Source organism: Nomascus leucogenys, chromosome 7b, assembly GCF_006542625.1.
Source record: "Nomascus leucogenys isolate Asia chromosome 7b, Asia_NLE_v1, whole genome shotgun sequence".
NCBI classification, from domain to species: Eukaryota; Metazoa; Chordata; class Mammalia; order Primates; family Hylobatidae; genus Nomascus; species Nomascus leucogenys.
In genome coordinates this window covers 49059134-49084945 of record NC_044387.1, presented here as the reverse complement: position 1 = coordinate 49084945, position 25812 = coordinate 49059134, and the positions used below count along the sequence as shown (strand labels likewise).

General features: G+C 55.5%; 2 protein-coding genes across 4 annotated transcripts in view; one reads left to right on the top strand and one right to left on the bottom strand.

The window, feature by feature from the left end:
- Nucleotides 1–2682: 2682 nt before the first annotated feature.
- Nucleotides 2683–25812, top strand: part of GGT1 (gamma-glutamyltransferase 1) — a 45498-nt gene continuing 22368 nt past the window's right edge. Inside the window, exon 1 of the mRNA XM_030815937.1 lies at nucleotides 2683–3591. The gene's annotated coding sequence lies outside the window, so the exon portion shown is untranslated. The remainder of the gene's footprint in view (nucleotides 3592–25812) is intronic.
- LRRC75B (leucine rich repeat containing 75B) lies at nucleotides 5403–12826 on the bottom strand. 3 transcript variants are annotated; one of them, XM_030815932.1, is made up of 5 exons: nucleotides 11980–12485; nucleotides 9586–9714; nucleotides 8446–9160; nucleotides 7987–8102; nucleotides 5403–6183 (listed from the first exon to the last, which is right to left on the bottom strand). In XM_030815932.1, the coding sequence occupies exons 3-5, from the start codon at nucleotides 8533–8535 to the stop codon at nucleotides 5658–5660; spliced, it is 732 nt and encodes a 243-aa protein (XP_030671792.1). In that variant the 5' UTR covers nucleotides 8536–9160; nucleotides 9586–9714; nucleotides 11980–12485; the 3' UTR covers nucleotides 5403–5657. The 3 variants fall into 3 exon arrangements, with proteins under 3 accessions (XP_030671792.1, XP_030671791.1, XP_030671790.1); XM_030815931.1 differs by lacking the exons at nucleotides 8446–9160; nucleotides 11980–12485 and adding an exon at nucleotides 12621–12826; XM_030815930.1 differs by lacking the exon at nucleotides 8446–9160.

Genomic DNA, 25812 nt, shown 5'->3' with positions numbered 1-25812 from the left:
CGGCATGGTGGCACATGCCTGTAACTCCAGCTACTCAGGAAGGCTGAGGCAGGAGAATCGCTTGAACCCAGGAGGCGGAGGGTGCGGTGAGCCAAGATCGTGCCATTGCACTCCAGCCTGGGCAACAAGAGCGAAACTCTGTCTCAAAAAATAAAGAATTTGCAAAGCTCAATAATAAGACATGGGGAAAAAATTTGAACAGACTTGAGAAGATACAGATGGCAAACATGCACATTAAAAGATGTTCAGCATCATTAGTCATTAGGGAAATGCCCAAGTTAAAGCCAGAGAGATACTGCTACACACCTAGAAGAATGGCTAATGTTTAAAAAACTCACCATGCTATGTGCTGTTGAGTATGTAAAGCAACAAGAACTGCCAAACACTGCTGATGGGGATGTAAAACTGCACCACCACTTTGGAAAACAGTTTGATAGTTTCTTAAGACATTAAAAATACATCTACCTTATGATCCCTGCATTCCACTCCTAGGTATCTACCCAAGAGAAAAGGAAATATATGTCCATGCAAAAACTTATACATGAATTTTCATAGCAGCTTTATTTGTAATAGCCAAAAACTGGAAACAACTCAAACATCCATCAACAGATGAATGGATAAATTGTGGCACACCATCCAGTGCAATACTCGGCAATAAAAAGGAACAACTGGTCCACGTGAGTGAGTCTCTAAATAATTGTGCTAAGTGAAAAGCCATATAGAAGGGAGCACATGCGGCTGGGTGTGGTGGCTCACACCTGTAATCCCAGCACTTTGGGAGGCTGAGGCAGGCAGATCACTTGAGGTCAGGAGTTCAAGACCAACCTGGCCAACATGGTGAAACCCTGTCTCTACTAAAAATACAAAAATTAGCTGGGCCTGGTGGCCTGCTCCTGTAGTCCCAGATACCCAGGAGGCTGAGGCAGAACTGCTTGAATCTGGGAGGGGGAGGTTGCAGTGAGCTGAGACTGCACTCCAGTATGGGTGACAAAGTGAGACTTCACCTCAAAAAAAAAAAAAAAAAGGATATATGATTCCATATATCCCAAAATCTAGCAAATGCAAACTGTAAAAAACAGAAAGCAAATCAATGGTTGCTTTTGGATGGCAGTGGGCAATGAGAGGCAGGAGGGAGGGATTACCAAGGGGCATGACAAAACTTTTGGGGTGACAGGTACATTTACTATCTTGATTGTGATAGTGGCTTCATAGATGTATACATGTGCAAAATGTATCATATTGCACATTTTAATCTTGTGTAATGCTCGGAATGTCTACTTTTTGTGTTTCAATTATACCTCAATGAAGGGTTATTTTAAAGAAATATTTTTAAAAAACAAGCCGAGCGCAATGGCTCATGCCTGTAATCCCAGCACTTTGGGAAGGCAAGGCGGCAGATCACAAGGTCAGGAGTTCAAGACCAGCCTGGCTAATATGGTGAAACCCTGTCTCTACTAAAAATACAAAAATTAGCCAGGCATGGTGGCAGGCTCCTGTAGTCCCAGCTACTTGGGAGCCTGAGGCAGGAGAATCCCTTGAACCTGGTGGGGCAGAGGTTGCAGTGAGCCAAGATCATGCCACTGCACTCCAGCCTGGGTGAGAGTGAGACTCTGTCTCAAAAAAAAAAAAAAAAACAACCTTGTGCATAGTTGGAAAAGAAAATACTAGTTTTCATAGGTGATTGGCAACTAGCTCTAAGTGGAACAAGTGCATTTTCCTTTCCTTCCAGGTCCCAGAGAAAAACCTCCATGCTGGGTTGATAGCAGCAGCTAGGATCAGTTGTCCAAGACTCTGGATTCTCGAGATGAAGACCGTCAGCAGAGGCTGACCTCTCCTGCGGGCTCATGTCCTAAAGCACCTTATTTGGGCTCAAATATCTTCCCTTTTAGGACAGAAAAGAAGTTCCCGAGTCTTGGTCACATTGGGCCTGTGGAGTACAGTATCTTTTCTACGTATTTCCTTTTGATGTTCTCAGCATCCCTGCAAGGCAGGCTAAGGCATGAGGAGCCTCAGGCCCAGGGAGCTGAAGGAAGATTCCAAGAGCTGGGTGTGGATGCTGCACCCCTGAGCCTGGGCCGCCTGGGTTTTGCTCAGCCTGGGAAGTACTTCCAAACCCACTCTTCGCTAGTCTCTTACAATCTTGCGGGAGGGCAAAGCCCAGGTCATCATGGCTGCTTCCACCATGTAGCTGCAGATCAGGAAACTGAGGTCCAGGGAGGTCCTGACTGGCTTTGCTCCAGGGACAATGAAGCTTGAAGTCTTCCCCACAGGAGGACCATGATGGTTCTCTTGCTTCAAATGGCCTCTTTGGAAGGGGCTTGCTCATTTAGGTGAATCCTGGGGCCAAGCAGCCCCAGTGACAGTCCCTGGGATGGCGGTAGGAGAGGGAGCAGCATGCAGGCGTTAACATCACAGACTGGCACCAGGCCACCCGGGCTTACACTCTGGCTCCTCCAGTTCCTGGCTCTTTGAACTTGGACAAGTAATCCCCTTTCTTTATTTTTTCTTTTTTTGAGACAGTCTCACTCCGTCACCCAGCCTGGAGTGCAATGGCGCAATCTCGGCTCACTGCAACCTCCACCCACCAGGTTCAAGCAATTCTCCTGCCTCAGCCTCCCAAGCAGCTAGGATTACAGGCACCCACCAACACCCTGACTAATTTTTTTTTTTTTTTTTAGTAGAGATTGGGTTTTGCCATGTTGGCTAGCCTAGTCTTGAACTCCTGACCTCCACCCACCTCGGCCTCCCAAAGTGTTGGGATTACAGGCATGAGCCATGCCGCCTGGCCAACAAGTCCCCTTTCTTAACCTCTTTCTGCCTCAGTCGACTCACCTGGAAAACAGAGCACCTACCTCCTTCAAATGAGAAGAGAATTAAAGGAGTATAAGGCCATCAGAACAGTACCTGGCACAAGGGAGGCTATGGAAGTGCTTGTTGAATAAAAAAAAAATGGCTTCATCTCTGGCCTAGTCCCAAAGGTTTGGGTTCTTGCCATTGCCACCCAGAGAGCCCTGGGTGGAGGCCCTGCTGACATTGAAGAGTGCTTGCCCTCCTCCCCTCAATGCGGTAGACACTTTCCAAAACTACGTCATCCTCACTCCAGTGGGACAATGGAAGTCTTGGTGTACCTCATTCCCAAGATGAGGGAACAGGCTCTGAGAGGACCACATCTCCAGCAAGTGACACGCTGGGACCAAGGCCAGTCCTGTCTGCCTCCTAGACTAGGCGTGAGTGAGGACCGGCCTGAGTACGGCCCACCTGCTTCCTCCCCCGTTTAGAGCTTGGGCTGGAGCTGTCCTGGCCAGTGCTGTCTGCCTCACCAGGCTGCATGAGCCACAAGCTGCCACTTCCTGGAGCTTGGTGGCCCTGCCCTCGACGGCCTTTCTGGTGGTCGTGAAGGCTCCATGAAAGTTGTTAACACCTGCATGGCAGTGAGGCCAACCTTCCCCACTTGATCTGTTTCAGCTCTGGCTGCGCTACTGCATCGTGTGCTTCTGTCCAAGAGGCAGAGAGACCGAAACTATCTGCTGCCGCCTGGATTCTCCCAGAGCTTGCCTGGAACACCAGCTCAGGTCCTCACGCGCCATCCTGGTAGGAATCTCTCAGTGATGGTGGAGGGTTTGAGGGCTGGCTTAGGGCCAGTGGTGGGCAGGGAGTCAGCAGGGCACAAAGGACTGGAGAGCTTAGCATTTCTCCAACAGGAGTTTCAGGGGGAGCTCAGAGGCCTGCTTATGTGACAGGTTTATCAGCTTGCCTGGCCCAGGGCCGGCTCTCATACAGTTTTGATTTAAATAATAGATTGCTCACAGAATAAGTGCATGTTGGTTTAAGCTTTCATTTTCTCATAATCCTTCTCTCCGCTGGCCCCTCCTACCATCTACCCCATTTTGCCTCACTCTGGGGAGCCTGAACACCCTGTTCCAGAGTAGGGGCATAGGGAAACACTTCTATGGCTTCTGAGCTGCTGGGCAGGGCCAGTCCCTACAACAAGGAGAGCTGGGAGGGAGCTGGACCCCAGGATGGAGTGCTGAGAACTGAAAGTCTTATTTAACAGGGGAGGGAGCAGAGATCCTGAAAAGGGAAAGGCCTGGCCAGGTCCCAGGGCAAGTCAGGAGCAGATCGGGGCTGAACTGTGAGATCTCCAATCTCTCCAAAGCCTTTGGGTAAGAAGTCCGCCTAAAGCAGTGAGATCAGTGGGGTCTAAGGAAAATCCTTTTCCTCACTGCCTCCATCCCAGTCCTGGGACCCAGCACCATCCTGTCCTCACCCTCCTTGGCCATCTCCTTCTGCCCTGAGAAGCTGTTATGCATCCAGCCAGACGGAATGTGCTGGAATCCATGCAACACAGGGGATGGATGCGCTGCTTACAGTCCCCTGTGGGCCATGGCTGTGAGAGAAAGTCAGAGCTGGTGGCTGGGGTGTGTAGTCCAGGAGGACCCCTGCCTCCTTCTTAGCCTTGGAGCCCCCCTCTGCTGCTGAGTCTCTCCTCATCTAGCAGAGGCCCACTGCCCCCAGACCTTACCTCCTGGCTCAGCACATGACTTCCCCACTCTGGGCCTCAGTATCCCCCCGGACATCTATAAATTCCTTTCCCGCCTGCCCTGCCTGTCTTCTGGTTGGGCTGAACTGTAACTCCTCACACAGGGCTGAGGGTGACTGTGGCATTAGGCTTCTGGTTGGGAGCCCACCCTGATGGTGCTTGGGGAGGAAGGGTGACAGTTCCCCCGCCAGGGGCAGCCCTAGGACTACTCTGCCCCCAAGGCCCCCTGCTGCTGACGATGCGCACCTCCGCCCCCGGCTGCTCTCCCAAACGGGGACCGCCAGGGCCTGGAGGGAACACACAAGCACTTTTGTCTCTGGCTTGCTGTGTCTCCTAACCCCACAGAGCTGCCCCTCGCCAAATACAGGAGGCCTGGGGCTGGGTACTAGGGGTGGCAAGCAGCACTGTACCCTGTGGGAGGCAGGCACCAAGTCCTCTCACTTAGTCGGCTGTGGCCCCTGCCTCTGGTCTGTGCAGCCTTGTCCCCTGCCCAGAGGGCCCTGGTGGCGAGGCTGGCAGCCTGGGCTCAGACGTGAGCTTGCTGTGGGGCTCCGCGTAGAGCTTTGCTCCTCCTGGGGCTCCCAACCCGCTCCTTCGCAGCTCCCCTTCTCAAGGAGCCCAAGCCCTGCCCACATGTGAGGGCCTGCTCCCTGGAGGCCTCCTCTAACTCCCCAGCCCACAGGGATGGACCCAGGATCCCCACATCTTAGACTCCATGGGGGGCTTGCCCAAAGAGCACCTGGGGGAAAGTCAGTGTGACCTTTGTCCCTCCCTTTTGGATAGACACAGCCACCCTTTCTCCCCACCCCAGCAGCAGGGCTGTTGCTCAGTGACCCTGAGGTCGGTGATGCAGAAAAGCAGAGGCAGGTGTCACTTTTTACTGCGGGGTCCACACTGTGGGTGCTGGGGCCCCTCCCAATGAGGGAAGGCTGAGCCTCTAGCCAGGGCTGGCCACCTGGCCACCTATGAGTCCATTCTCCTTCTGTCCCCTTAATCTCAGGCTGAGCATTTGCACTGGCTCTCTGGGGGCCTGTGAGTCCTCCTCAACCTTCATCGCCCACTATCATGTGCTTGAGAGCATCACAAGTCAGTAGCAATGAGCCAGGTGGGTGGTGGGTCACCTGGCGCAGCAGGCCCGGGGCTCAGGTCCCAGCCCAGCAGCTGTGGAGTCCCAGGTGGAGGCAGGGGTGGTGGCCCCGACTGCACCGCCCTCAGGCTCAAGGTCCAGGCCCTCGTAGATGGTGGGGAGTGAGGTGCGCTGGCTCAGCCACCGGCGCAGGCTGACCAGCAGGGGCTGGGGCAGGGAAGCCACATCCACGTTGTTGCCCAGGTCCACCCAGGCCAATGCAGGGAACTTGGTGGTGTCCTTGATGGCATCAGTGAGCTTGCGGGCAGTGGCCCGTGTCAGTCGGTTGCCGTTGAGCAGGAGCTGGGTGAGGCGGGGCAGCGCCCACAGGCTGGGCAGCAGCAGGTGCAGCAGCTCATCACTCAGGCCTGTGAAGCTCATGTCCAGCACCACCAGCACAGCACCATGGCTGCTCAGGCAGCGTGTGATGTGTTGCATGTCCCGTGTCAACAGCGGGATGCCTGAGAGGTCCACAGTCTCCCCTGCCAGCAGAGTCTTCTGGAGGCTGCTCTTGAGGCTACAGGAGGGTGGCAGGTGGGGATGGACTAGGCAACCAGGCAGTCCCCCCACTGACCACAGACAGTGACCTGTTGGGAACAGCCCAGGCCTACAGTCCGGCAAAGCCAGATTCAAACTGTCTCTCGTGTTTTTTTGAGACAAAGATTCGCTCTTGTTGCCCAGGCTGGAGTGCAGTGGCACAATCTCAGCTCGCCGCAACCTCTGCCTCCTGGATTCAAGCGATTCTCCTGCTTCAGCTTCCCAAGTAGCTGGGATTATAGACATGTGCCACCACACCTGGCTGATTTTGTATTTTTAGTAGAGACGGGGTTTCTTCATGTTTGTCAGGCTGGTCTCGAACTCCTGACCTCAGGTGACCTGACCGCCTCAGCCTCCCAAAGTGGTGGGATTACAGGTGTAAGCCACCACGCCTGGCCCAAACTGTCACTTTCTAAGTGGGTGGCCATGGGCAATGCTCAGAGCCTCAGTTTCCCCTTTGGTGAAAATGGGATGTAGTTGTTTTGAGGATTAAATACACACACAGTAAGGCTCTATCTTCATGAACTATTATTTGAAATCTCACTGTGTGCCCAGCATCCCACACCTGTTTTATTGACATCTCACTTATTTTTCAGATAGGTGAAGTAACTCTTCCATGGCCACACACCACTAAGCGGGGAACCAGGTCCCCAAACTGAGATGCTCTGACTCTTGAGCCCACATGTTTTTTTCCCTGTGCCCCTTCTGAGTTCGATTTTTTTAGGGTAGGGAGCAATTCTCCTACAAAGGGACAGCTATTAGGCTGTACAGGACACCGGGGATAGAGAGGGACAGGCCCAGGGTAGTGAGAGGGGAGGTCCTGGGTGTGCAGGCTGGGGACATGCCCTGGGGGAGGGCTCCCTGTGTTTTCTCGTTAGAAGGGAAGTTCAGAGACTGAGAAGGACCCCCCCCCCCCCCACCAACCCTCTAGGTCTCTCCCCGGTTATCTAAACAGAGCTCACTAGGCAGACAGGCGTTTTGGGGGACTGACAGCAGTAAGCACACCCTCAGGACCCCCACCAGCCATGGCAGGGAACAACCTTGTGGGGTCCAAGCTCAGCGTGGCCTGTTAGGCCCAAGGTGGGACGGGGTGGAGGGCAGACAGGGGAGGCCTGCTAGGGTAAGCGCCCGGCAGCAGTTCAGGCCCCTGGGCCTGGGTGCCTGTGGCCAGCTCTGGACTGCGCCTATGTGTGAGGCTCCATGGATGCAGTCACTCCAGGATGGAGTGTCTGAGAGGGACCCATGGCAGAGGGAGCTACTGGGCAGCCGCGGAAGCCTCAGCTTTAGGCAGCCTGGCAGTGGCAAAGAATTCCCAATAGGGTACAAGAAAATCAGGGTAGAGTGTGGCCTTAGGCAAGCCACTTCTCCGAACCTCAGTTTCCTTCCCTCTAAAATGAGAATCACGATCCAGAATCTGCCTCCCCTGCAACCTGTTGGGAAGTCTCAGCTTAAGATGCCTGCTGAGGTCACCTTGGCTGTTGGGTGGAGGGGTGGGGTGTCCAGGCCGTGTAATAGGCCAGGGATTGAGGGACATGTGAATGGCAGGAGGCAGGACCGTCCTGTGGGAAATGGCAAACGGGTCACTCAGAGGGTGCAGCTTGGGTTGGGGAGCATCTGCTACCATGGGCCAGGCTGACTTCCAGGGTAGGGCCTTCATGCGGACCAGGTGAGGGCCTCACCACGTGGGATTTCAGCACCAGCCTCTTGATGAGAGTACAGGTGTCAACCTGAGAAGGGACCTTGGAGCAGCAGTGGGGAGGGTCACTGGCTGGGCTACACTTAACAGCTCTGGGTCTTCCTCTGGCGCAGGCTGGACCCTTGCTGCTGCTTTGAGTGAGGGGTGAGGTGGTAGATGAGCTGTCGGCAGATCTTGTCCGAGGACTTCCAGAGCTCATAGTCCTGTGGGACGGCAGTGTCACTATGGTGAATCTGAGCCCCTCCTGCCCACCTCAGGGCTTTGGGGAGAGAGGCCCGGGCAGCCAAGTGTGTGTGTGAGCACAGCCGTGCACCATGCATCACCGAGTTGCCCACCAGGGCCTCCCACCCCCCAACCCGGCTGTGGCCTGGCACAGAGCCAGGGGAGGCTGCCCTCTGGGAGCTGGACAGGCTGGTCCAGTCCCACAGTGCCCGGCGGGAGGAAGCACAGACAATGGGCCCTTGTTCCCTGTCCTCAGGCCCAGGGCCAGCATCTCGGGCTATCAGCCGGCTGCCTGCCCACCCTCAGCACCCTTCGGGGACTTGCCACAGGGGAAGGAGGCCAGACCAGGCCCCTCGAGGGAGCCCTGCTCCACTGACGCCAATTCCAGGGAGTAGGAACAAGCCAGGTCAGCATGTTGTTCTTCCTCTCACTCTCCAAGCGAGACTGCACCTGCGGGGTCTGGGTCTGGGCTGACAGGGCTGGGGGATGTAATGTTTTACAGCACCACCACCTGGCTCTCTCTTAGTCCTAACTGGGCTCCTGCAGAGGCCCAGCTCAGGGTGGAATCCAGGGTGCACGGCCCACAAAGCTGGCACTGAGCATGCTCCACTGCATCCTTTATCCAGTCCCTCTGTGAACAGCCCCAGGAGCAGGCAGCACACACAGCAGCTGCAAGCCCTGGCCGTTCCTGTGATGGCTGTGGGCTAGGCGCAGAGTCCTAGGGGCCGACTGTGCACAGACCTGGGCATTCAGAGCTGGCAGGGCCCAGAGCGGATACCCTTGTTTTGGTGGGGGACTCACTGTGACTAGGAGTCTGGGTCCGGTGGCCGGTCACAGCCACACATCCTGGGGCTGTGTCGATGCTCATGGCAGGACATCTGCAGATGCCATCAGAGTGGGGTTCTGGGCAGCTGTGGGGTGGAGGCTGCAGGTGGCAAACTCCACCCCAGCAATGAGGAGGGCCTTGCTTATGACCCCAGCTGTTGTGGGGGAAAGCAGTGAGCACCGGTCCCTAAGGGTGTCTGTACAGGATGGAGACCTGTGGACAGACGGGGGCTGTAGCCGAGAGCAGCTCTCTTCTGGCCCAGGAACTCAGAGGCTGGGAGTTTGTTTCCGTTGGTGGATTTCTCAGAACAGTCTGTGACCCGCAGGGTCTCCGTATGACTTCTGCCCAGCTAGAGTCTCCCTGGCCTGGGTCCCCAGGCCTGGTGCACAGTGCTGCCACACAGAAAATGGGTCTGCCCAGGACTCTGAGGGTCCTGCAAAGCACAGCTCATGCTTGCTCTAGCTGGTGGCCAGCCTAATATACTGATGCTGGCAGCAGGTCTCAGACAGGGACAGTGACTTGCCTAAGGCCACGCAGCAAGCCACAGAAGGACCTAGCCTCCCAGTCCCCAGCCCTGGGCTCTGCTGGCCCCTGTCCACCACAGTGCCCAGCCCAGGGCCCGTGCCTGCCAGCCTCACCTTCTTGGGGCATTGCAGGTCCCGGGCCAGGTTCACAAGCAGGTCATGGGAGATGGGGTCGACCAGGTTGAGGAAGGCCACATCTCTGTAGAGGATGTCAGGAAGGAGGGTCCTCTCAAGGCCCAGGTCCTGTGAGTGGTGAAGAGAGAGCTGAGTGAGCCCGTTGGGTCTCCCATCTCCAGGCCCCACCCCAGCCAGCCAGATGCTGCTTATGCCCGTTCCTGTCTCTCCATCTCCTCCCTAAGGCTGGCTAGATTCTCCCCACAGGCGGCCATGGGCCAACTGTCCGGTGGCGGGTGGCCCCTTTCTTTTTTTGCTTATTTATTTTTTGAGACAGGGTCTCGCTCTGTCACCCAGGCTAGAGTGCAGTGGCGTGATCTCGGTTCAGTGTAACATCTGCCTCCTCAAGGAATCCTCCCACTTCAGCCTCCTGAGGAGCTGGGGCTATAGACAGGCACCACTATGCTCAGCTAATTAAAAAAAAAATGTTTTGTAGAGATGGGGTCTATTTTGCCCAGGCTGGTCTCAAACTCCTGGGCTCAAGCGATCCTCCCGAAGTGCTGGGATTACAGGTGTGAGCCACTCGGCCTTGGTAGACCCTTTGGATAAGTAGAGGGGAGGGACATGGGAGCACTCAGGGAAGTGGTAAGTGAATCCCAGAACCCTTAGACCAGTTCCCTCGAGGTAAAGTGTTGTGCTGTGACACTGCCTTCTCTGGGGTTAGGGCTTGTCAGTGGGATTCTTTGGGGTCTTTCCTCTTATGGTGGGGGGTTTGCTGTTCTTATGACCCCTCAAATTCCTCTGTCCCCCAGTGTTCCCTTCAGACCCTTTGCCTTCCCACCTATCCCTTGGTTTTCCTGAGCTGCGGCCAGCATCTGTTTGCAGACAGGTCTGGATCCTTCCCTTGGGGGCAGACCTCTCTCTCAGATGTCTCAAAGGCATGCTACCCTGAAGCTGACCTCACCACCTATGCCCCAGCTCAGTATAGGGCACCTCCATGCCCATCTTCCCAGGCACTGGGGCCAGAAGCTCTGGAACCCCCCAGCACTCTTCCGTCCTTCCCTCTCCCCCAGCTCACCTAGTCATCCCTTCTCTCTCCCCACCACTCCTGCCAAGATTCAGGCCTCCAGCCTCCTCTCCTACCCATCCCTCACCCCACCGCCTGCACAGACCTGCCCTCGCCTTCCTGCCTCACTCCTCCACTTTCTCCTCCTGTCTACTCCCACAGGACTGCTGTGGGGCTGAACACTCTTTCAGAGGGTCTCTTTTTTTTGAGACGGAGTTTTGCTCTTGTTGCCCGGGCTGGGGTGCAATGGTGCGATGTCGGCTCACCACAACGTCTGCCTCCCGGGTTCAAGCAATTCTCCTGCCCCAGCCTCCTGAGTAGCTGGGATTGCAGGCATGCGCCACCACGCCCAGCTAATTTTGTATTTTTAGTAGGCAAGGGGTTTCTCCATGTTGGTCAGGCTGGTCTCCAACTCCCGACTTCAAGTGATCTGCCTGCCTCGGCCTCCCAAAGTGCTGGGATTATAGGTGTGAGCCACTGCATCTGGCCCAGAGGGTCTCTTTAGAGGACATATTGAGAGCTGATGGGGCAGCCACAGCCAGGAGTGGCCTCTAGACCCCATGTGGGCCTTCTCCAATCCATAAGTGATGTGCTCTGTACGTGGGTCCCAAGCACAGGAAGTTGGGCCAGGCAGGGGAGTCCGTGGGTCACAGCTGCAGGGTCCCTGCAGGTTATGGAGCAGGATAGGCCCCTGGCTGGACCTCAAATCCCAACCTCTGAGACAGGAAGAGGTGGTTTCTGAGGATCCTTCTTTCCCTCCAGTTTCCCAGCTAAAATGCCCAACTGGTGTCTTGGGCTCCAGACAGCATCCCAGACTGAGATCTGTGCCTCTGGTTGTCTGGCTGATTCAGTGCTGCTCTGCTGTTTGCCACAGATGCCAGCTAGGGAAGATCCAGGAGGAAGGCTGGCTGATGAGCCTGGCAGACCCACACAGGGCCCCAGACCGCAACCTGCCAGCCAGCCTTCCATGGGTCTAGACAGCTCCTCTTAAGGGTACAGCTCCATTTTTCCAGCCTGCTGAACCCAGAGTTGGAGGAGGTGGAGAAGGGAAGAGAGGAAGAAGGGCTCTGGCCCTGGCTTGCCCCACATTTTCTCTGTGGGCCCTGGGATGACCACTTCGCTCCATGCCTCAGTTTCCCCATTTCTAACCTACCTTCTGCAGGCCAAACACCTGCATGGCTGACTTCCTGCTCACAGGATGGGGCAGGTAGTGGTGGTAGCTGCTGTAGGGGGTGGGGACGGGGTGGTGAGGGAAGTGGCATGCCCAGGTGATTGGGGATACCAGCATCCTGGGACAACCCAGGGGTTGGGATCTGGGTTTAGTGTACCTGGTGTGTGTAGGAGCAGAGCCACCACTGGACCGAGTGTTGTGATGCACAGATGATGGGGGTGTGTACTCTAAAGGCATGAGCTGCCTGTTGGAGAACTGGTGATGCATGTGGTGGCTCTCTGTGGGCTGCCATGGTGACTTGGGGTGAGGCTGCATCCATAGACCAGCCCTGGGTCCTCTCTCCAGGGTCCACTGCCTCCCCGATCCTGGAGGAGGAGGAAGCTACCCTCTTCCATTGTCTCTCAATACAAGATGATTTGACCTCACTTGCCACTCCTCCCGGGCCCCTCCCATCTTGCCAGGGCCTGAATTTGGGCTCTTAGCTCCAGGCTACCGGGCCACCCTCAACACACACAACCCCTCTCAAACCCCAGAGACCTGGACACACTCAGCGGCCCCCTCCTCCACACACGGTCCGCCGACCTCACCCAGCCCTCACTCCAGGCGGTCGCCCTCTCGCCCACGCAAGACCCCGCGCGCTGCAGCCTGTCGCGCCCTCGGAACCCGCCCGCGCGCGCCAGACACCAGCTCCGCCTCGCCTCCCGGCCGATACAGGCCCACAACCCATAGCCCCGCGCCTCCCAGACCCCCAGACCCTCCCTGGCCGCCAGCCCCCGGGCGGACGGCTCCTTCTCTCGCCTGGCGCAGGAGGCGCAGCAGCTGCCGGGCGCGCTCCAGCCGCCGCTCGCGGAGCGTGGACTGGATCTCGCGGAGCCACCGCACCCGGCGCTCGTAGGGCGCGGGCCCGGCCCGCCGGCCCAGCCGCGCCCCCATGGCCGCGGCGCGACGGTCGCCGAACCCACAGGAGGCCGGGCTGCCTGCGCCCCGCTCCTGGGACCACCCCTAGTCGCCCCGCCCCCAACCACCGCGGCCCCGCCCCGTCCGGGTCCGAAGGCTGAGCGCCCGCCCCACCCCGCGCCGGAGCGAGGCCAGTGGATTCCTCGGTTTGGCCTGATCTCACTGGAGGAGGCCCTGCCTGCGTCAGTCTTAGCGCTAGAACCCGAGGGCCTGAAGCCGCCAGGGAAGACGCGGAGCTCGGCCGAGACGAGGTGGCTTTTGGCACCTCTTTACTCTCTGGCCCCAGTGCTGACTGGGGAATAGTCGCTTTGACGGTGCAAAAGCATTCTAGGCGGGGTGGGGGTTCTGCTGCGTGTGCCAGTATTAGGTGTTGCCCCCATTGCTTTTAGAAATCTGCCCTGCATGGTGAATCTCCGTCTCTACTAAAATACAAAAATTAGGCCGGGCACGGTGGCTCACGCCTGTAATCCGAGCACTTTGGGGGGCCGAGGCAGGCGGAATCTGAGGTCAGGAGTTCGAGACCAGCCTGGCTAACATGGTGAAACCACATTTTTACTGAAAATACAAAAAATTGGCCGGGCGCGGTGGCTCACGCTTGTAATCCCAGCACTTTGGGAGGCCGAGGCGGGCGGATCACGAGGTCAGGAGATCGAGACCACGGTGAAACCCCGTCTCTACTAAAAATACAAAAAAATTAGCCGGGCGTGGTGGCGGGCGCCTGTAGTCCCAGCTACTCGGAGAGGCTGAGGCAGGAGAATGGCGTGAACCCGGGAGGCGGAGCTTGCAGTGAGCGGACATGGCGCCACCGCACTCTACCCTGGGTGACAGAGCAAAACTCTGTCTCAAAAAAAGAAAAAATCTCTGCAGCTGGCAGTTGTGGTGTAGGACCTGCTCACGCTACATGGACACTCCTGCACTGGCAAATATTTACTGCCTCCTGCTTCTTGGTTTGGGTCAGGCCCCCACCTCTGACCCTAGCCTGGGAAATAAACCGGATGAAGAGTCAGGTTAACCGTTAAGCCCAGCTCTGGGCAAGCTGGCAGCAGGCAGGCTGTATCTGCCGCTGGCTTCAGTCTGCCTCCCTGACAAGGTGTGGGGGTGGCGGCAGGCAGAGTGAGATGGGGACCCTGGCTCCTCTGAGGACCAGGGTGAGGTACGGACCCACCCAGCTCAAGGAGTATCCCACTTCCCAAGGCTCCCTCAGCAGAAGCCCAGGTCTCTGCTGGAGGCCTGCTGGGCCCCTGCAGCCCCAATCCCGGCTCTGGGACCCTCACATCTCCTGCGTGGGGGACGTTTGAGGCACTGATCTGCAGTCCCCACTTCTCCAAGCAAGGAGCACGTGTCTAGCCTGTGAGGACGGGTACCTGTTGTGCAGGAAGGGCTGAGCACTGTCCGAGGGCATATAGTGAGGGACGACAGCCAAGCTCCCGTGTGTGTGTGTGTGTGTGTGTGTGTGTGTGTGTGTGTGTGTGTGCTAATTACCCTATGAAGATTCAAGGTTCCTTCCTTTGGGTTAAGCATTGCCTGCCCAAAGATGGCAGTGGGGAGAGGGCAGGGTGCTAGGCTCTGTCATCCTGTGGGGCTGGGCCCCGAGACAAGGCAGAGGACAGCAGGATGTCTTAGCCCCTTGACCATCCACGGACCCCAAACCCCTGCTGGAGCAGTGCTTGCACCGCCTTCTCCCCTGGCACCTGCCAGCTGGACCCAACAGCCTCTCCTCTCGCTCCAGTGCAGCCAGTATTGTCCTGGGGCCACCTTGGCACCACAGGTTTCCTCCCTGGCAAACCTGCATGACGGCCTTGCCTGCCCTCCCCCAGGGCCAAGGCGCTGTTGCTGAACTGAAGTGGCAACCAACCCGGTCAGAGCTTTAAGCTGCAGCCCCGGTGCCCCAGGGACCTCTCAGACCCCCTGCCCAGAGCAGGCAGCCCGGTAAGCCCTCCTCCTCTTCCCCTGCAGCCTCAGGGCTGGAGCCAGAGCTGGGAGGGCTCCCAGATCCTGACCATATCCTCCCAGAGGCTGAGCCAGGCCTGGGCACTGTCCCCTCAAATGTGAGAATACTGGGCAGGGGGAGGGGAGGAAGGAGGGAGTGGAGGGCTGAGCCTAGAGTCATGAAAGGGGCAACCTAGGCAGCGGTATGGGGGAGTGCCCAGAGCTTAGAGTCCTGTGGAAGGCAGAGAACTGCCCCAGCCCCCACCTCTCATCCCCCACCCTCTGTGTCCCTGGCCGAGAGGTTCCTGGAGGACATTTTTCCAGCAAAAGAGGGAGGGTGGCGTCTGGGCCTAGATCCTTGGATAGGCTTTTCTCTGCCTGCTTGCGGGGCGCCTAGGGTGAGTGGGCTTTTGGAGACAGTTTCTGGCCTAACCTGACTTGGACAGCAGCCCCCAGAGGCAGAGCTATCCCCTCAGGCATGGGGGCATGATTCCACCTCGCCAGCCCGCATGTGTTCTTCACGGAAGGCTGCTGGCCCCTCTCCCTGGGGTTACCCTGAGCAGCAGAGCTGTGTTTGTTGAGACTCCATGGGGTGGAGGGATTGCGATGTTGTCCTCTCAGTTCCCAGGGCTGATGTGGGAGCTCAAGGGCTTGCCCTGGATTCTTTCGGGTAGCCCTGCCATCCCTAGGGAGTCAGTGAGGTGGGAGGTTGGGGACTGGAGAATCAGGTAGGGAGGACACAGCTAGACCTCAGGCCCTGATGGGAATGTACTAGGCTCCAAGTGGGACCTGCCAGGAGATAAGAACTGATGACAGTCACACCTTTGGAGTCTCAAGCCCTCTGCCACCCATGCAGTGGCCTAGTTCAAATGACAGGAACACAAGGTATGGCTGGCCCAATGGGCAGGTAGAGGGCTGCAGCCAGGGCTGGAACTGGCCTTGCACTGCCTCTGGGCCCTTGTCTACCCACCCAGTGGTATTGTTCAAGCCCAGGAGGGAAAAAGGCCAGCTCAGGGTTAATGTTACCTCAGCAAGTAGCTGGGTGGCACTGAGCCTCCTGGTAGCCACTGCAAAAAAGGATACAGAATGGTTGGAGGGCATTCACTAGGAGGAAGGAAGCAGATGGATACTCTATGGAGACAGGAGGTCCCCTGTGCTTGCTCTATAGTGACGAGTTGTCAACCTTCTGCAGGGCCAGGAATTGTCATGAGGCTGCAGTAGGCAGCAGAGCTTGGCACGGTGGGGTGAGATCACAGGTATATGCTCAGGGCCTGGATTCAAATCCCCTGGGCTGCCACCTGTTGGATGTGTAACCATAGACAGAGTAAGGACCTGCCATAGCAAATTACTCAAAGCCACTTCTGTGGCTTAAAGCAACAGAATAGTTCTGGAGGCTAGAAGTCTGAAATCCAAGTATAGGCTGAGCCACACTCCCTCTGAGGACTCCAGGGGAAGATCCTTCCTTGCCCCTTCAGCTTCTGGTGGCTCCTGGCAATCCTTGGCCTTCCTTGGCTGCAGCTGCATCAGTCCAGTCTCTGAAACCATCTATCCTGTGTGTCTGTGTGGCCTTCACATGGCCTTCCTTATTTATGCAGTGGGGTCTCACAAGACCAGGCTGGTCTTGCACTCCTGGGTCCAAGCAGTCCTCCTGCCTCAGCCTCCCAAGTAGCTGGGATTATGGGTGAGTGCTGCCATGCCCGGCTCACATGGCCTCCTTGTAAGAACTCTAGTGCCTGGGTGCGGTGGCTCACGCCTGTAATCCCAGCACTTTTGGAGGCCAAGGCGGATGGACCATGAGGTCAGGAGATTGAGGCCATCCTGTCCAACATGGTGAAACCCTGTCTCTACTAAAATACAAAAATAAATAAATAAATTAGCCGGGTGTGGTGACACGTGCCTGTAGTCCCAGCTACTTGGGAGGCTGAGGCGGGGGAATCGCTTGAACCCGGGAGGCAGAAGTTGCAATGAGCTGAGATTGCGTGACTTCACTCTAGCCTGGTGACAGAGCGAGACTCTGTCTCAAAAAAAAAAAAAAAAAAAAAAAGATCTGAAGCTACTGGATTTAGGGCTCATTCATTCTTCTTTTAATTTTTAATTTTTTTTTTTTTTTTTGAGATAGAGTCTCACTCTCTTGCCCAGGCTGGAGTGCAATGGCACGATCTTGGCTCACTGCAACCTTCCAGGTTCAAGCGATTCTCCTGCCTCAGCCTTCCAAGTAGCTGGGATTACAAGTGCCCGCCACCACGCCCAGCTAATTTTTGTATTTTTATTAGAGACAGCGTTTCACCGTATTTGTCAGGCTGGTCTTGAACTCCTGACCTCAGGTGATCCACCCCTGTCAGCCTCCCAAAGTGTTGGGATTACAGGCGTGAGCCACCGTGCCCGACAGGGCTCATTCATTCTAATCCCGTATCATCTCATCTTAACTAATTACTTATGTGGAGACTCTATTTCCAAATAAGGTCATGTGAGGAAAAAAACCTCAAACTGTGTTTTTTGGCCTGGCGTGGTGGCTCACACCTATAATTCCAGGACTTTGGGAGGCTAAGGTGGGCAGATCACTTGAGGCTAGGAGTTTGAGACCAGCCTGGCCAACATAGCAAAACCCCATCTTTACTAAAAATTACAAAAAAATACAAAAATTAGCGGGGTGTGGTGGCATGTACCAGTAGTCCCAGCTACTCAGGAGGCTGAGGCAGGAGAATCGCTTGAACCTAGGAGTCGGAGGTTTCAGTGAGCCGAGATAGCACCACCGCATTCCAGCCTGAGTGACAGAGTGAGACTCCATCTCAAAACACACACACACACACACACACACAACTGTGTTTCGCCTCTGTTCTCACAAGACAACAATCATCACAGAAGACTTCTGTAACCACATGTGTGGATTCTCCCACACACCCAGCAAGAATCAATTCTGCAGCAGACGCCAGCTGGTGTCTTCCAGTTCAACTCAATTCTGATGCTGTCTACCTGGAGATGGCCTCAGAAACCACAGGTTGAGGGCTTGGTTCCACAAGACCACCCCCAATCCCACCAGTCACAAGTCTGGGCATTGGGAACATCTGACTAACCAGCTTCTAGCTGGGGTTCCAAGGCCCCCTCTTTGGGTTCAATTAATTTGCTAGAGCAGCTCACACAACTCAGGGAGACCTGTTTATCGATTTATTTCAAAGGATGTTTTATTTTATTTTCTCCTCAGACATACTTTATCATCCCTTAAAGTCAGTAACTCAAAAGAAACTTTAAAAGCCATAAATAGGCCAGACACGGTGGCTCAGGCCTGTAATCCCAGCACTTTGGGAGGTCAAGGCAGGTGGATCACTTGAGTTCAGGAGTTGGAGACCAGCCTGGCCAACATGGTGAAACCCTGTCTCTACTAAAAGTACAAAATTAGCTGGGTGTGGTGGCAGGAGCCTGTAATCCCAGCTACTCGGGAGGCTGAGGCAGGAGAATCATTGGTTGAACCTGAGAGGCGCAAGTTGCAGTGAGCCGAGATCTCACCTCTGCACTCCAGCATGGGCAACAGAGCGAGGGTGAGACTCTGTCTCAAAAAAAAAAAAAAAAAAAGATAAAATAAAGTCTACAAATAAACAGTCAAATGAAGAGATACATAGGGTGAGGACTGGAAGACTCCCAAGTACGGAAGTTTCTGTCCTGATGGAGTTGGACACACGGATGAGTTGGTTTTTTTGTTGTTGTTGCCCAGGCTGGAGTACAGTGGCACTATCTCAGCTCACTGCAGCCTCTGCCTCCCGTGCTCAAGTGATCCTCCCCCCTCAGCCTCCCAAGTAGCTGGGACCCCAGGCATGTGCCACCATGCCCAGCTAATTTTTTTATTTTTATAGAGACGGGGTCTCTCTATGTTGCCCAGGCTGGTCGTGAATTCCTGGGCTCAAGCCATCCACTCACCTCGCCCTCCCAAAGTGCTGGGATTATGGGCATGAGCCACTGCGCCTGGCCATGGATGAGTTCTTGTTCCCCTTCCTGTCAGACTCCACATGAAACTCCCCAAACCCTGTCCTCTTGGGCCTTTTTAAAAAAAATTAATTAAAAAATTAAAGACAGGGCCTCACTATGTTGCCCAGGCTGGTCTTGAACTCCTAGTCTCAAGTGATCCACCCACCTTGTCCTCCCATGGTGCTGGGATTACAAGATTAGAGATGCCAGCTGTCAGGTGGCTAGGTAGATTCAGTGTAAAGTCCTAGAAGATGCATTTTAGTAAAAACAGCTAGCCACCTGACAGCTGGCATCCATCCATTCAGTGAAGATTGTTGGGCACTGTGGATACTGTGGAGGAGGCATCAGTTGCAGCCAGCCTGCAGAGTGAGGTGCAGTGCCGGAGGGCTTCAGGAGGAGGTGGCATTGTGATTGGTGTCTGAGGAGTGCCTCAGGCCATGACAATGGAGCTAGTGCAAAGTCCCAAAGACCTGGAAGGAGCAAGAGGAAAGGACAGTTCATATCCAGGCAACCCCCTCCAAAAAAAAAAGAGGAAAGGACAGGCACCAGCAAGGTAGGACAACGGGGGCCTCTGGAGTGTTTTCTTCCCAGTTGGGAAGGAGTGTGCTCAGATTTGCATGCCAAGCGCCTGAGCTGCAGTAGGGAAACAGCAGAGGGGCTGGGACCTGTGATTGGGAGTCTCCAGGTGAGAGGGTTGGCCTGTGGGGACTGGAGGTCAGGTGAGGCTGGGAGTGAGGTGTAGAGGTGGGAGCAGCTGGACATGACCAGTGAGGATGCAGGGGTGGCCGCCCCGGGCTAGACTCTGGCTGCTCTGGTGGCAGTTGCTTAGGTCAGGCTTGGGCACGTCTGCCTGGCACGTCTGAAACATTAGCCAGCAGGGCGCAGACTCATCAGTGAGAGCATTCCTGAGCCCAGCATCCAAGAAGCGAGGGAGGTTGGGAAGGTGCTGCTATGAGGCAGGGGGAGGTCCCCAAAAGTCCAGGTGAGAGCATGGCGTGTGTGGAAAGTGCTGCACAGTTTTGGCATCAGCGAAGTCACAGGGGGCTGTGGGTGAACAGGTGGGCTTGGGCGTGTCACCAGGGAGGCCTGAGACAGGAGCGGGTTGGCTTTCCTGGAGATCAAGCTGTGGCATGGTGTCGGGACTGGGGCATGGACAGTCTTCCTCCACCCCCAGCCACTCCTTGGAGCTTTCAGACACTGCAGATAATTACCAGGTGATGTGATAAATACTACCTGTGGAGGGTGCCTTGGGCAGGGAGGACAGGGCGGCCAGGAGGGGGGCCCTTTGGGCCCCTGCTCTGAGCTGCTCATCAGGAAAGGGGAGAAGCTACTACAGGCCCAGTGTCAGAGCCTAGCTAGACCCTGTGAGGACTCGAACATAGCAGGTGCTTCCTACAGTCTGTGCATGGTCATCTCAGGGAATCCAACCAGCAACTGTTCTAGTTATCCCTGCTCTTCAGGTAGGAGACTGAGGCCAGGAAGGGAAAGGCTGCTGTGATACCCACACTATCTGTGGCTGGGGTTGAATTTGAACCCAGGGACTCTAGGGCCCATGCCGCTGCCATTATCCCTCTGAGTTTGGGAGTTGGACTTGGTCCATCAAGTGCCAGGCCAGCCCTGCTGCTGGGTGCTCCCAGGCATTCACAAGCTGACAATTCTGAAGGGCCTACGCACTTGGCAATGCTGCAGACTGTGTCCTCACATCAAAGGTGGGTGCTGGAATAACAAGTGCTGCAAATGGCACTGGGGGTGTTGGCCAGGCTCTGGGGGCACAGGCACTCTGCCCATGCCCACAGTTGGCCTGTGCTGACCTCCCTCCATCACAGCTGAGTGGCACCAGCCCTTTCATTGAGCTGAAGTCTTCCTCCCATTCCTTCAGTGTGGTCTTTGTGGCTCAGAGAATCTGTGGCCAGGTACAGGATATGGGGTGGCCCCTGCTTCTCTGCTCTGTGACCTTAGACAGTGGGCAGGATCTGAGGCCAGGCCCACCTGCAGCAGATGTTACAAAGAGGCAAATTGGGGCTTAATGTTGGGAAGAACTTGCCAGCCAACCACAGTCCCACTATCTTTGGAGGTAGTGAGCCCCCCATTGGGGAAGGTATGTAAGCCAACCTTTCTGGGATGCTAGAAGATCAGAGACCAAACACTTGAGATTCTGTGATCCTAATATTGACTCAAATGCTATGATGCTTGGATTTGAAGTCAGTTTCATTTAGCCGGTTTACCAAGTGTCTCCTTGGTGCAGGACACCAGGGGACACAAAATGTCCTGGATAATATTGGGTTTCTGGCTCCCAGGAGTCCCTGAGATGTTGTTCCAGCGGTTCTGGAGTATGGGCCAGGCACGGCTTGCATCCGGACCCATCCGCATTGCTCACTCATTGTGAGCCTCATGACTGCAGTTCGGGATGTCACGCCCCCATGCGCCCCCCGACCCCACCCCGCCATGGCCCTCACCATGGCCCACTAGGGCACGAGGCTTTCCGGGTGATTCCTGGTACTCAGTGTGGTCAGCTTCCTGGACCTGTCAGTGGGGTGGGGCTGCAATGAGACACCAGTTGCAGGAAGTGGTTTGCACAGCCTTCCTGATGTCATGGGTCACTGTCATGCCGAGTGGCTTTGGGCAGGTCCCTTCCCCTCTCAGGCTGCAGGTTCCTATGCCAGGAGCTCCCTTCTTGCCCCACCAGGCCTTGTTTTCCTAGATACAGAGGTGGGGCAGATCCCAGCCCACAGAAACAGACAGGGCTTTGGAGGCCACAGTGGGCCCATTTCTCAGAGGGGCAGTGTGGCTGGATGCTGAGCCAGGCACTGGATTGGCCCCTTGAGCCTCCTGTCTGGCCAAGGCCCCCGAGGCACTGTGGGCTGCTGGTGCCAGTACACAGGAGTGATAAGGAGATGAAAGTCACTGGGATGGTGGGGCGGCACCCGCCCCAGGCTGTGTTGGCAGCTGCCCCTGGCTGGAGGCCAGCTTGGCCCTGGAACGCTCCTCAAGGAACAAGGACACAAGAGAGCCAGCTCAGCCAGCCTCCACCTAGCGCCCCAATCAGTACTCCCTTCTTCCCATGACCCCTGCCCTCTGCCCAGCTCCTGTAACTGGCCAAGGAGCTAATGGACACCCACCAGGGTCTTAATGAGTGAGCCAGGGTTAATGGGTTACTGGGCCCGGTGACACATTCACCAGCCTCCCAGGGCTCTCAACGTCCAGACTGGCCTGGCCTTGAAGGTCTTAGCTCGGCCAGCTCCTTTTCCAGCCTTGACACCTCGGGGCTCAGGAAGGGCCTAGGGTGGTCAAGAGGTCCCCTGCAGCCCTCACTTCCTGGAAAAGGCTCCATTTCCTGGCCTTCAGGCTCAGGTGGTTCCTTCTGCCTGGTAGGTCCTACCCAAATCCAATCCCAGCTCGGGCTGGATTCCCAAGGCCCCTATTCTGGCGTCTGCCCCTTCCCTAGGGCTCTTCCCCCTGGGGTGACCATACTATCTCATGCCCAGCCAGGTCAGGGCTCCTTGAGAGAAGAATCTGAAGGGGCCAGGATTTGATGGGAGAATGAATGAAAGAATGAAAGAAGGAATGTAAGCATGAGCCTTGCCAAGAGTGACAATTCTGGCAGGCTGCAGACCATGTGTGGACCTCAATCTGAGGGCTTAGAGGCTTGGGCCTGCTAGCCCTGTGGGGGCACCCACACCATCTTATCTCGCTGAATAGCGCAGAGCAGGTGAGGGCATGATGGACAGATGGGCCTCATTCCCCTGCTTCCGTTGCCTGGGGTCCTCTGTCAGCCTGTCTGCTCAGACCCCTGAAATTGGGGGTTGAGGAAGGACCCTCCTGGATCATGTGACTCCCTTCAGTCCAGGTGACCAGGGTCCTTGGAGTAACAGCTCCTAGAGCCCTGCCTATAGCCCTGAAAGTTGGGGAGAGGGCCTGTTAGGAGAGGCATCCCCTGCCCTGGGGTTGTAGAGGTGATCTAGGCTCCTCAGACCTTGTGGGGCCTCAGATGCTTACATCTCCAGCTCCTCCTGGCGTGGGCATCTGGCTGCACCCCAGCTCCGTGGCCCCATCTCCCAGGGAACCTTTGGTCTAATCTGCCTCCTGCTGAAACCCAGCCTCATTCAGCCCCACCGAGGCTTTCAGAGTTCAGGTCTCTCATTCAGGGTTTGAGACCCCACCAGGCTCAGAGATACCTGCAGCCTGCAGCTGTCCCAGATCACACAGCCCCAGGGATGGGACCAGGAGCCAGCCCATATCCCACCTGCAGCAGTTCCTGTGCCTTTAAAGCCTCCCCTCCTCCCTGCCCCGCCCCCAGGCCACTGGGGGAGGGAAGGAGGAGCTGGGTCACAGCAGGGAATCTTAGCTTGGTTTTGGTGTGCTGCTGGACGACCAGACTGGGAGTCGGGTGAGCCCAGAAGTGAGAGCAGTTGGCTGTGCCCCAGTGCTGTGTGACCCAGAGGCGCCACTCACCCTCTCTGAGCTGGTGGACATCATAGGTGGGGAAGCTCAGGTCAGGGCACTCCCATGAGTGTCTGGAGGCCTGAGTCCCATTCTCAGCTCTGCCATATGCTTGCTGCGCTCAAGAGGAGTTCCTCTTCCTCTCCAAGCCTCGGTTTATGCACCTGTGCAGTGGCAGTGAGTTGCACTTCGGGGTGAAGGGGCAAGACTCGTGTGGGCGCATCCTGCAAAAGGATCCCACAGGTGGGCAGAGCCCTGGGTTCTTTATCTGACTGGGTCTGGGCTGGGGGCCTCTGTTTCTTGGCTGATGAGTGGGTTTCAGTGAGGTGTGCAGGTGGGTGAAGGAGGGCTGGGGGGAGTCACCTGACTTGTGTGAAGAAGCTCTTGAGAGAACCATGGCTTCTTGGAATTAATAGGGAAGAGTGCAGCATGAAGAAACAGGCCCGGGAGGATCTGGCAGCCCTGAGTGGGGGTGGGGGGTCAGCTCTGGAGTAGAGCCAGAGCAGTGAAGGGGTTGGGGGACCCTGTGTCCTTGGGCCACGCTTGCCTCGCTCCTGGGTTCTGTTTGTGGCTGTTGATTGGGGTGGGGCAGGGCCGGTTGTGCAAGGGGTCATTGCCCAACTCCAGGGGGCGCCTGCCACCTCTCAGGTCTCTATATAGGGATATATATAGTTCTTTTGACAGGTTTCCAGCAGGTAGTGGTTATTAAATCTTACTGAAGGGGTGTTTTTTCTGATTCTCAATTCTGTGCCACAAGGGTGGAAACCATGAGAGATGGATTCCAACTCCACGTCTGGGTAGTAAACATCCAGTCCAGGGGTGTAGACAGTCCTGGGGAAGCCGCCAGAGATCTGTGCGTTCTCATATCCAGGGATAGTGACTCCATGCTGGGGGCTGGCAGGGTCAGGGGTGGGTGGGTCCGGGGCTCACCCGCAGGTCTGCAGACCTCCTGGGGCCAGCTGACCTTGGTAAATCCCTTTTGTCTAAGCTTCAGTTTCCTGCCTGTGAATGGGGTTGGGGCTGTGCTCCGGTTCCACCCTTGTGGCTCTGGGGTTGTGGTGACAAAGCCATCAAGCTGGGTTGAAGGATTAACCAGGAAACTTCAGACTGGCTGCCATGTCTATGTCTTCCTCATACTCCTCTCTCTGCTGCATCCTGGGAAGCTGCTCTGCTCAGCCTAGATTAGGCTCAGTTGTGTGTGCCCGCGTGCTTGCACGTGTGTTGGAAGTGGGTGGTACTGACACCAGGGTCGGTGTCGCTGGGTGAGTGAGGCTTGCACATTTCTCGGGACAGGGAACTCACTACCTTATGTGGCCAGGACAAGAGCTGTGGGGTCTGGAGAAGACTTCTAGGCCAGCCCCTGCAGTCTTTCCTCAGGTGACATGGCTTCCCCAGACCCGCTTCCCCAGACCCACTTCTCCCTAGGTGCCCTCTCTGCATTCAGGGGGTAGAGGGCTGACTGGGACAGAATGTGACACACTCAGCATGCGAGGAAAAGCCTCCTTCATTCTGTAGGCCCTACCTCTATTAACATGGCCTTTGATAAAGTGCCTCCCCTCCTGTCTGCCCTCTCTGGAATCCTCAGCTGCTGCCAGGCTTCAGCTGTGCCCCATCGAAGGCAGCTCTGTCTGCCTACTTTCCCCAGCCCAGGGTTTTCCTTTTGGGGTCAGATACAGAGGTGGGGTGTATCTGCAGGGATCTGGGCGATCCTTTGCCCACTCAGACATTCTTCCTGCCCACCTGCTGCTGTGAATCCTGTATGTCATATATATAATATATTATTATATATTATATATTATAATGTAATATATCATAATATATAATATATAATAATACTATAATATTATAATTATAATAATAGTATATATTATATAATATATATTATAGTATATATTATATAATATATATTATAGTATATAATACTATAATATTATATATTATAGTATTATATACTATATACTATATATTATATAGTATATTATATATTATATATTATAGTATATTATATATAATATATTTATATATATTTATATATAATTATACATTAAGTTCTAGGGTACATGTGCACAACGTATGTATATGTATACATACGTATATATTCCATATATTCCATATGTATACATGTGCCATGTTGGTGTGCTGCACCCATTAACTTGTCATTTACATTAGGTATATCTCCTAATGCTGTCCCTCCCCCCTCCCCTCACCCCACGACAGGCCCCAGTGTGTGATGTTCCCCTTCCTGTGTCCAAGTGTTCTCATTGTTCAATTCCAACCTATGAGTGAGAACATGCATGTCACATATGCTCTCAGGCAGAGAGGAAACTGCTGAGCAGGGCAGGGGACAGAGCCCTGTGGCTCTCCACTTTAGACCCCTCCCAGCTGACTGCCGTGGAATGCAGCCACTTAGCAGAGCCAAATCCCCTGATGTTCCTGTTGGCTGTCTAGCCTTCAGGGACAGGTCATGGGGCCTTGGTTCCTGCCCTGTCATCTTCCCAGTCACCCTGATCTTCAGGGGGAGGAATAGCCTGGGAAAGGGCTTGGTCATAGCACCTCCACCCTAGGGCTATTGAGGATCTCACAGTTGTGTGTCTGGTGGGTTCTGTCCAGAGCCCATTTGAGAGCAGTGGGTGACAGGACAGGCCTATGTGACCCAGGCAGGCAGCAATATTGGGTCAGCCTTCATGTCCCCTTCTGTCAGCTG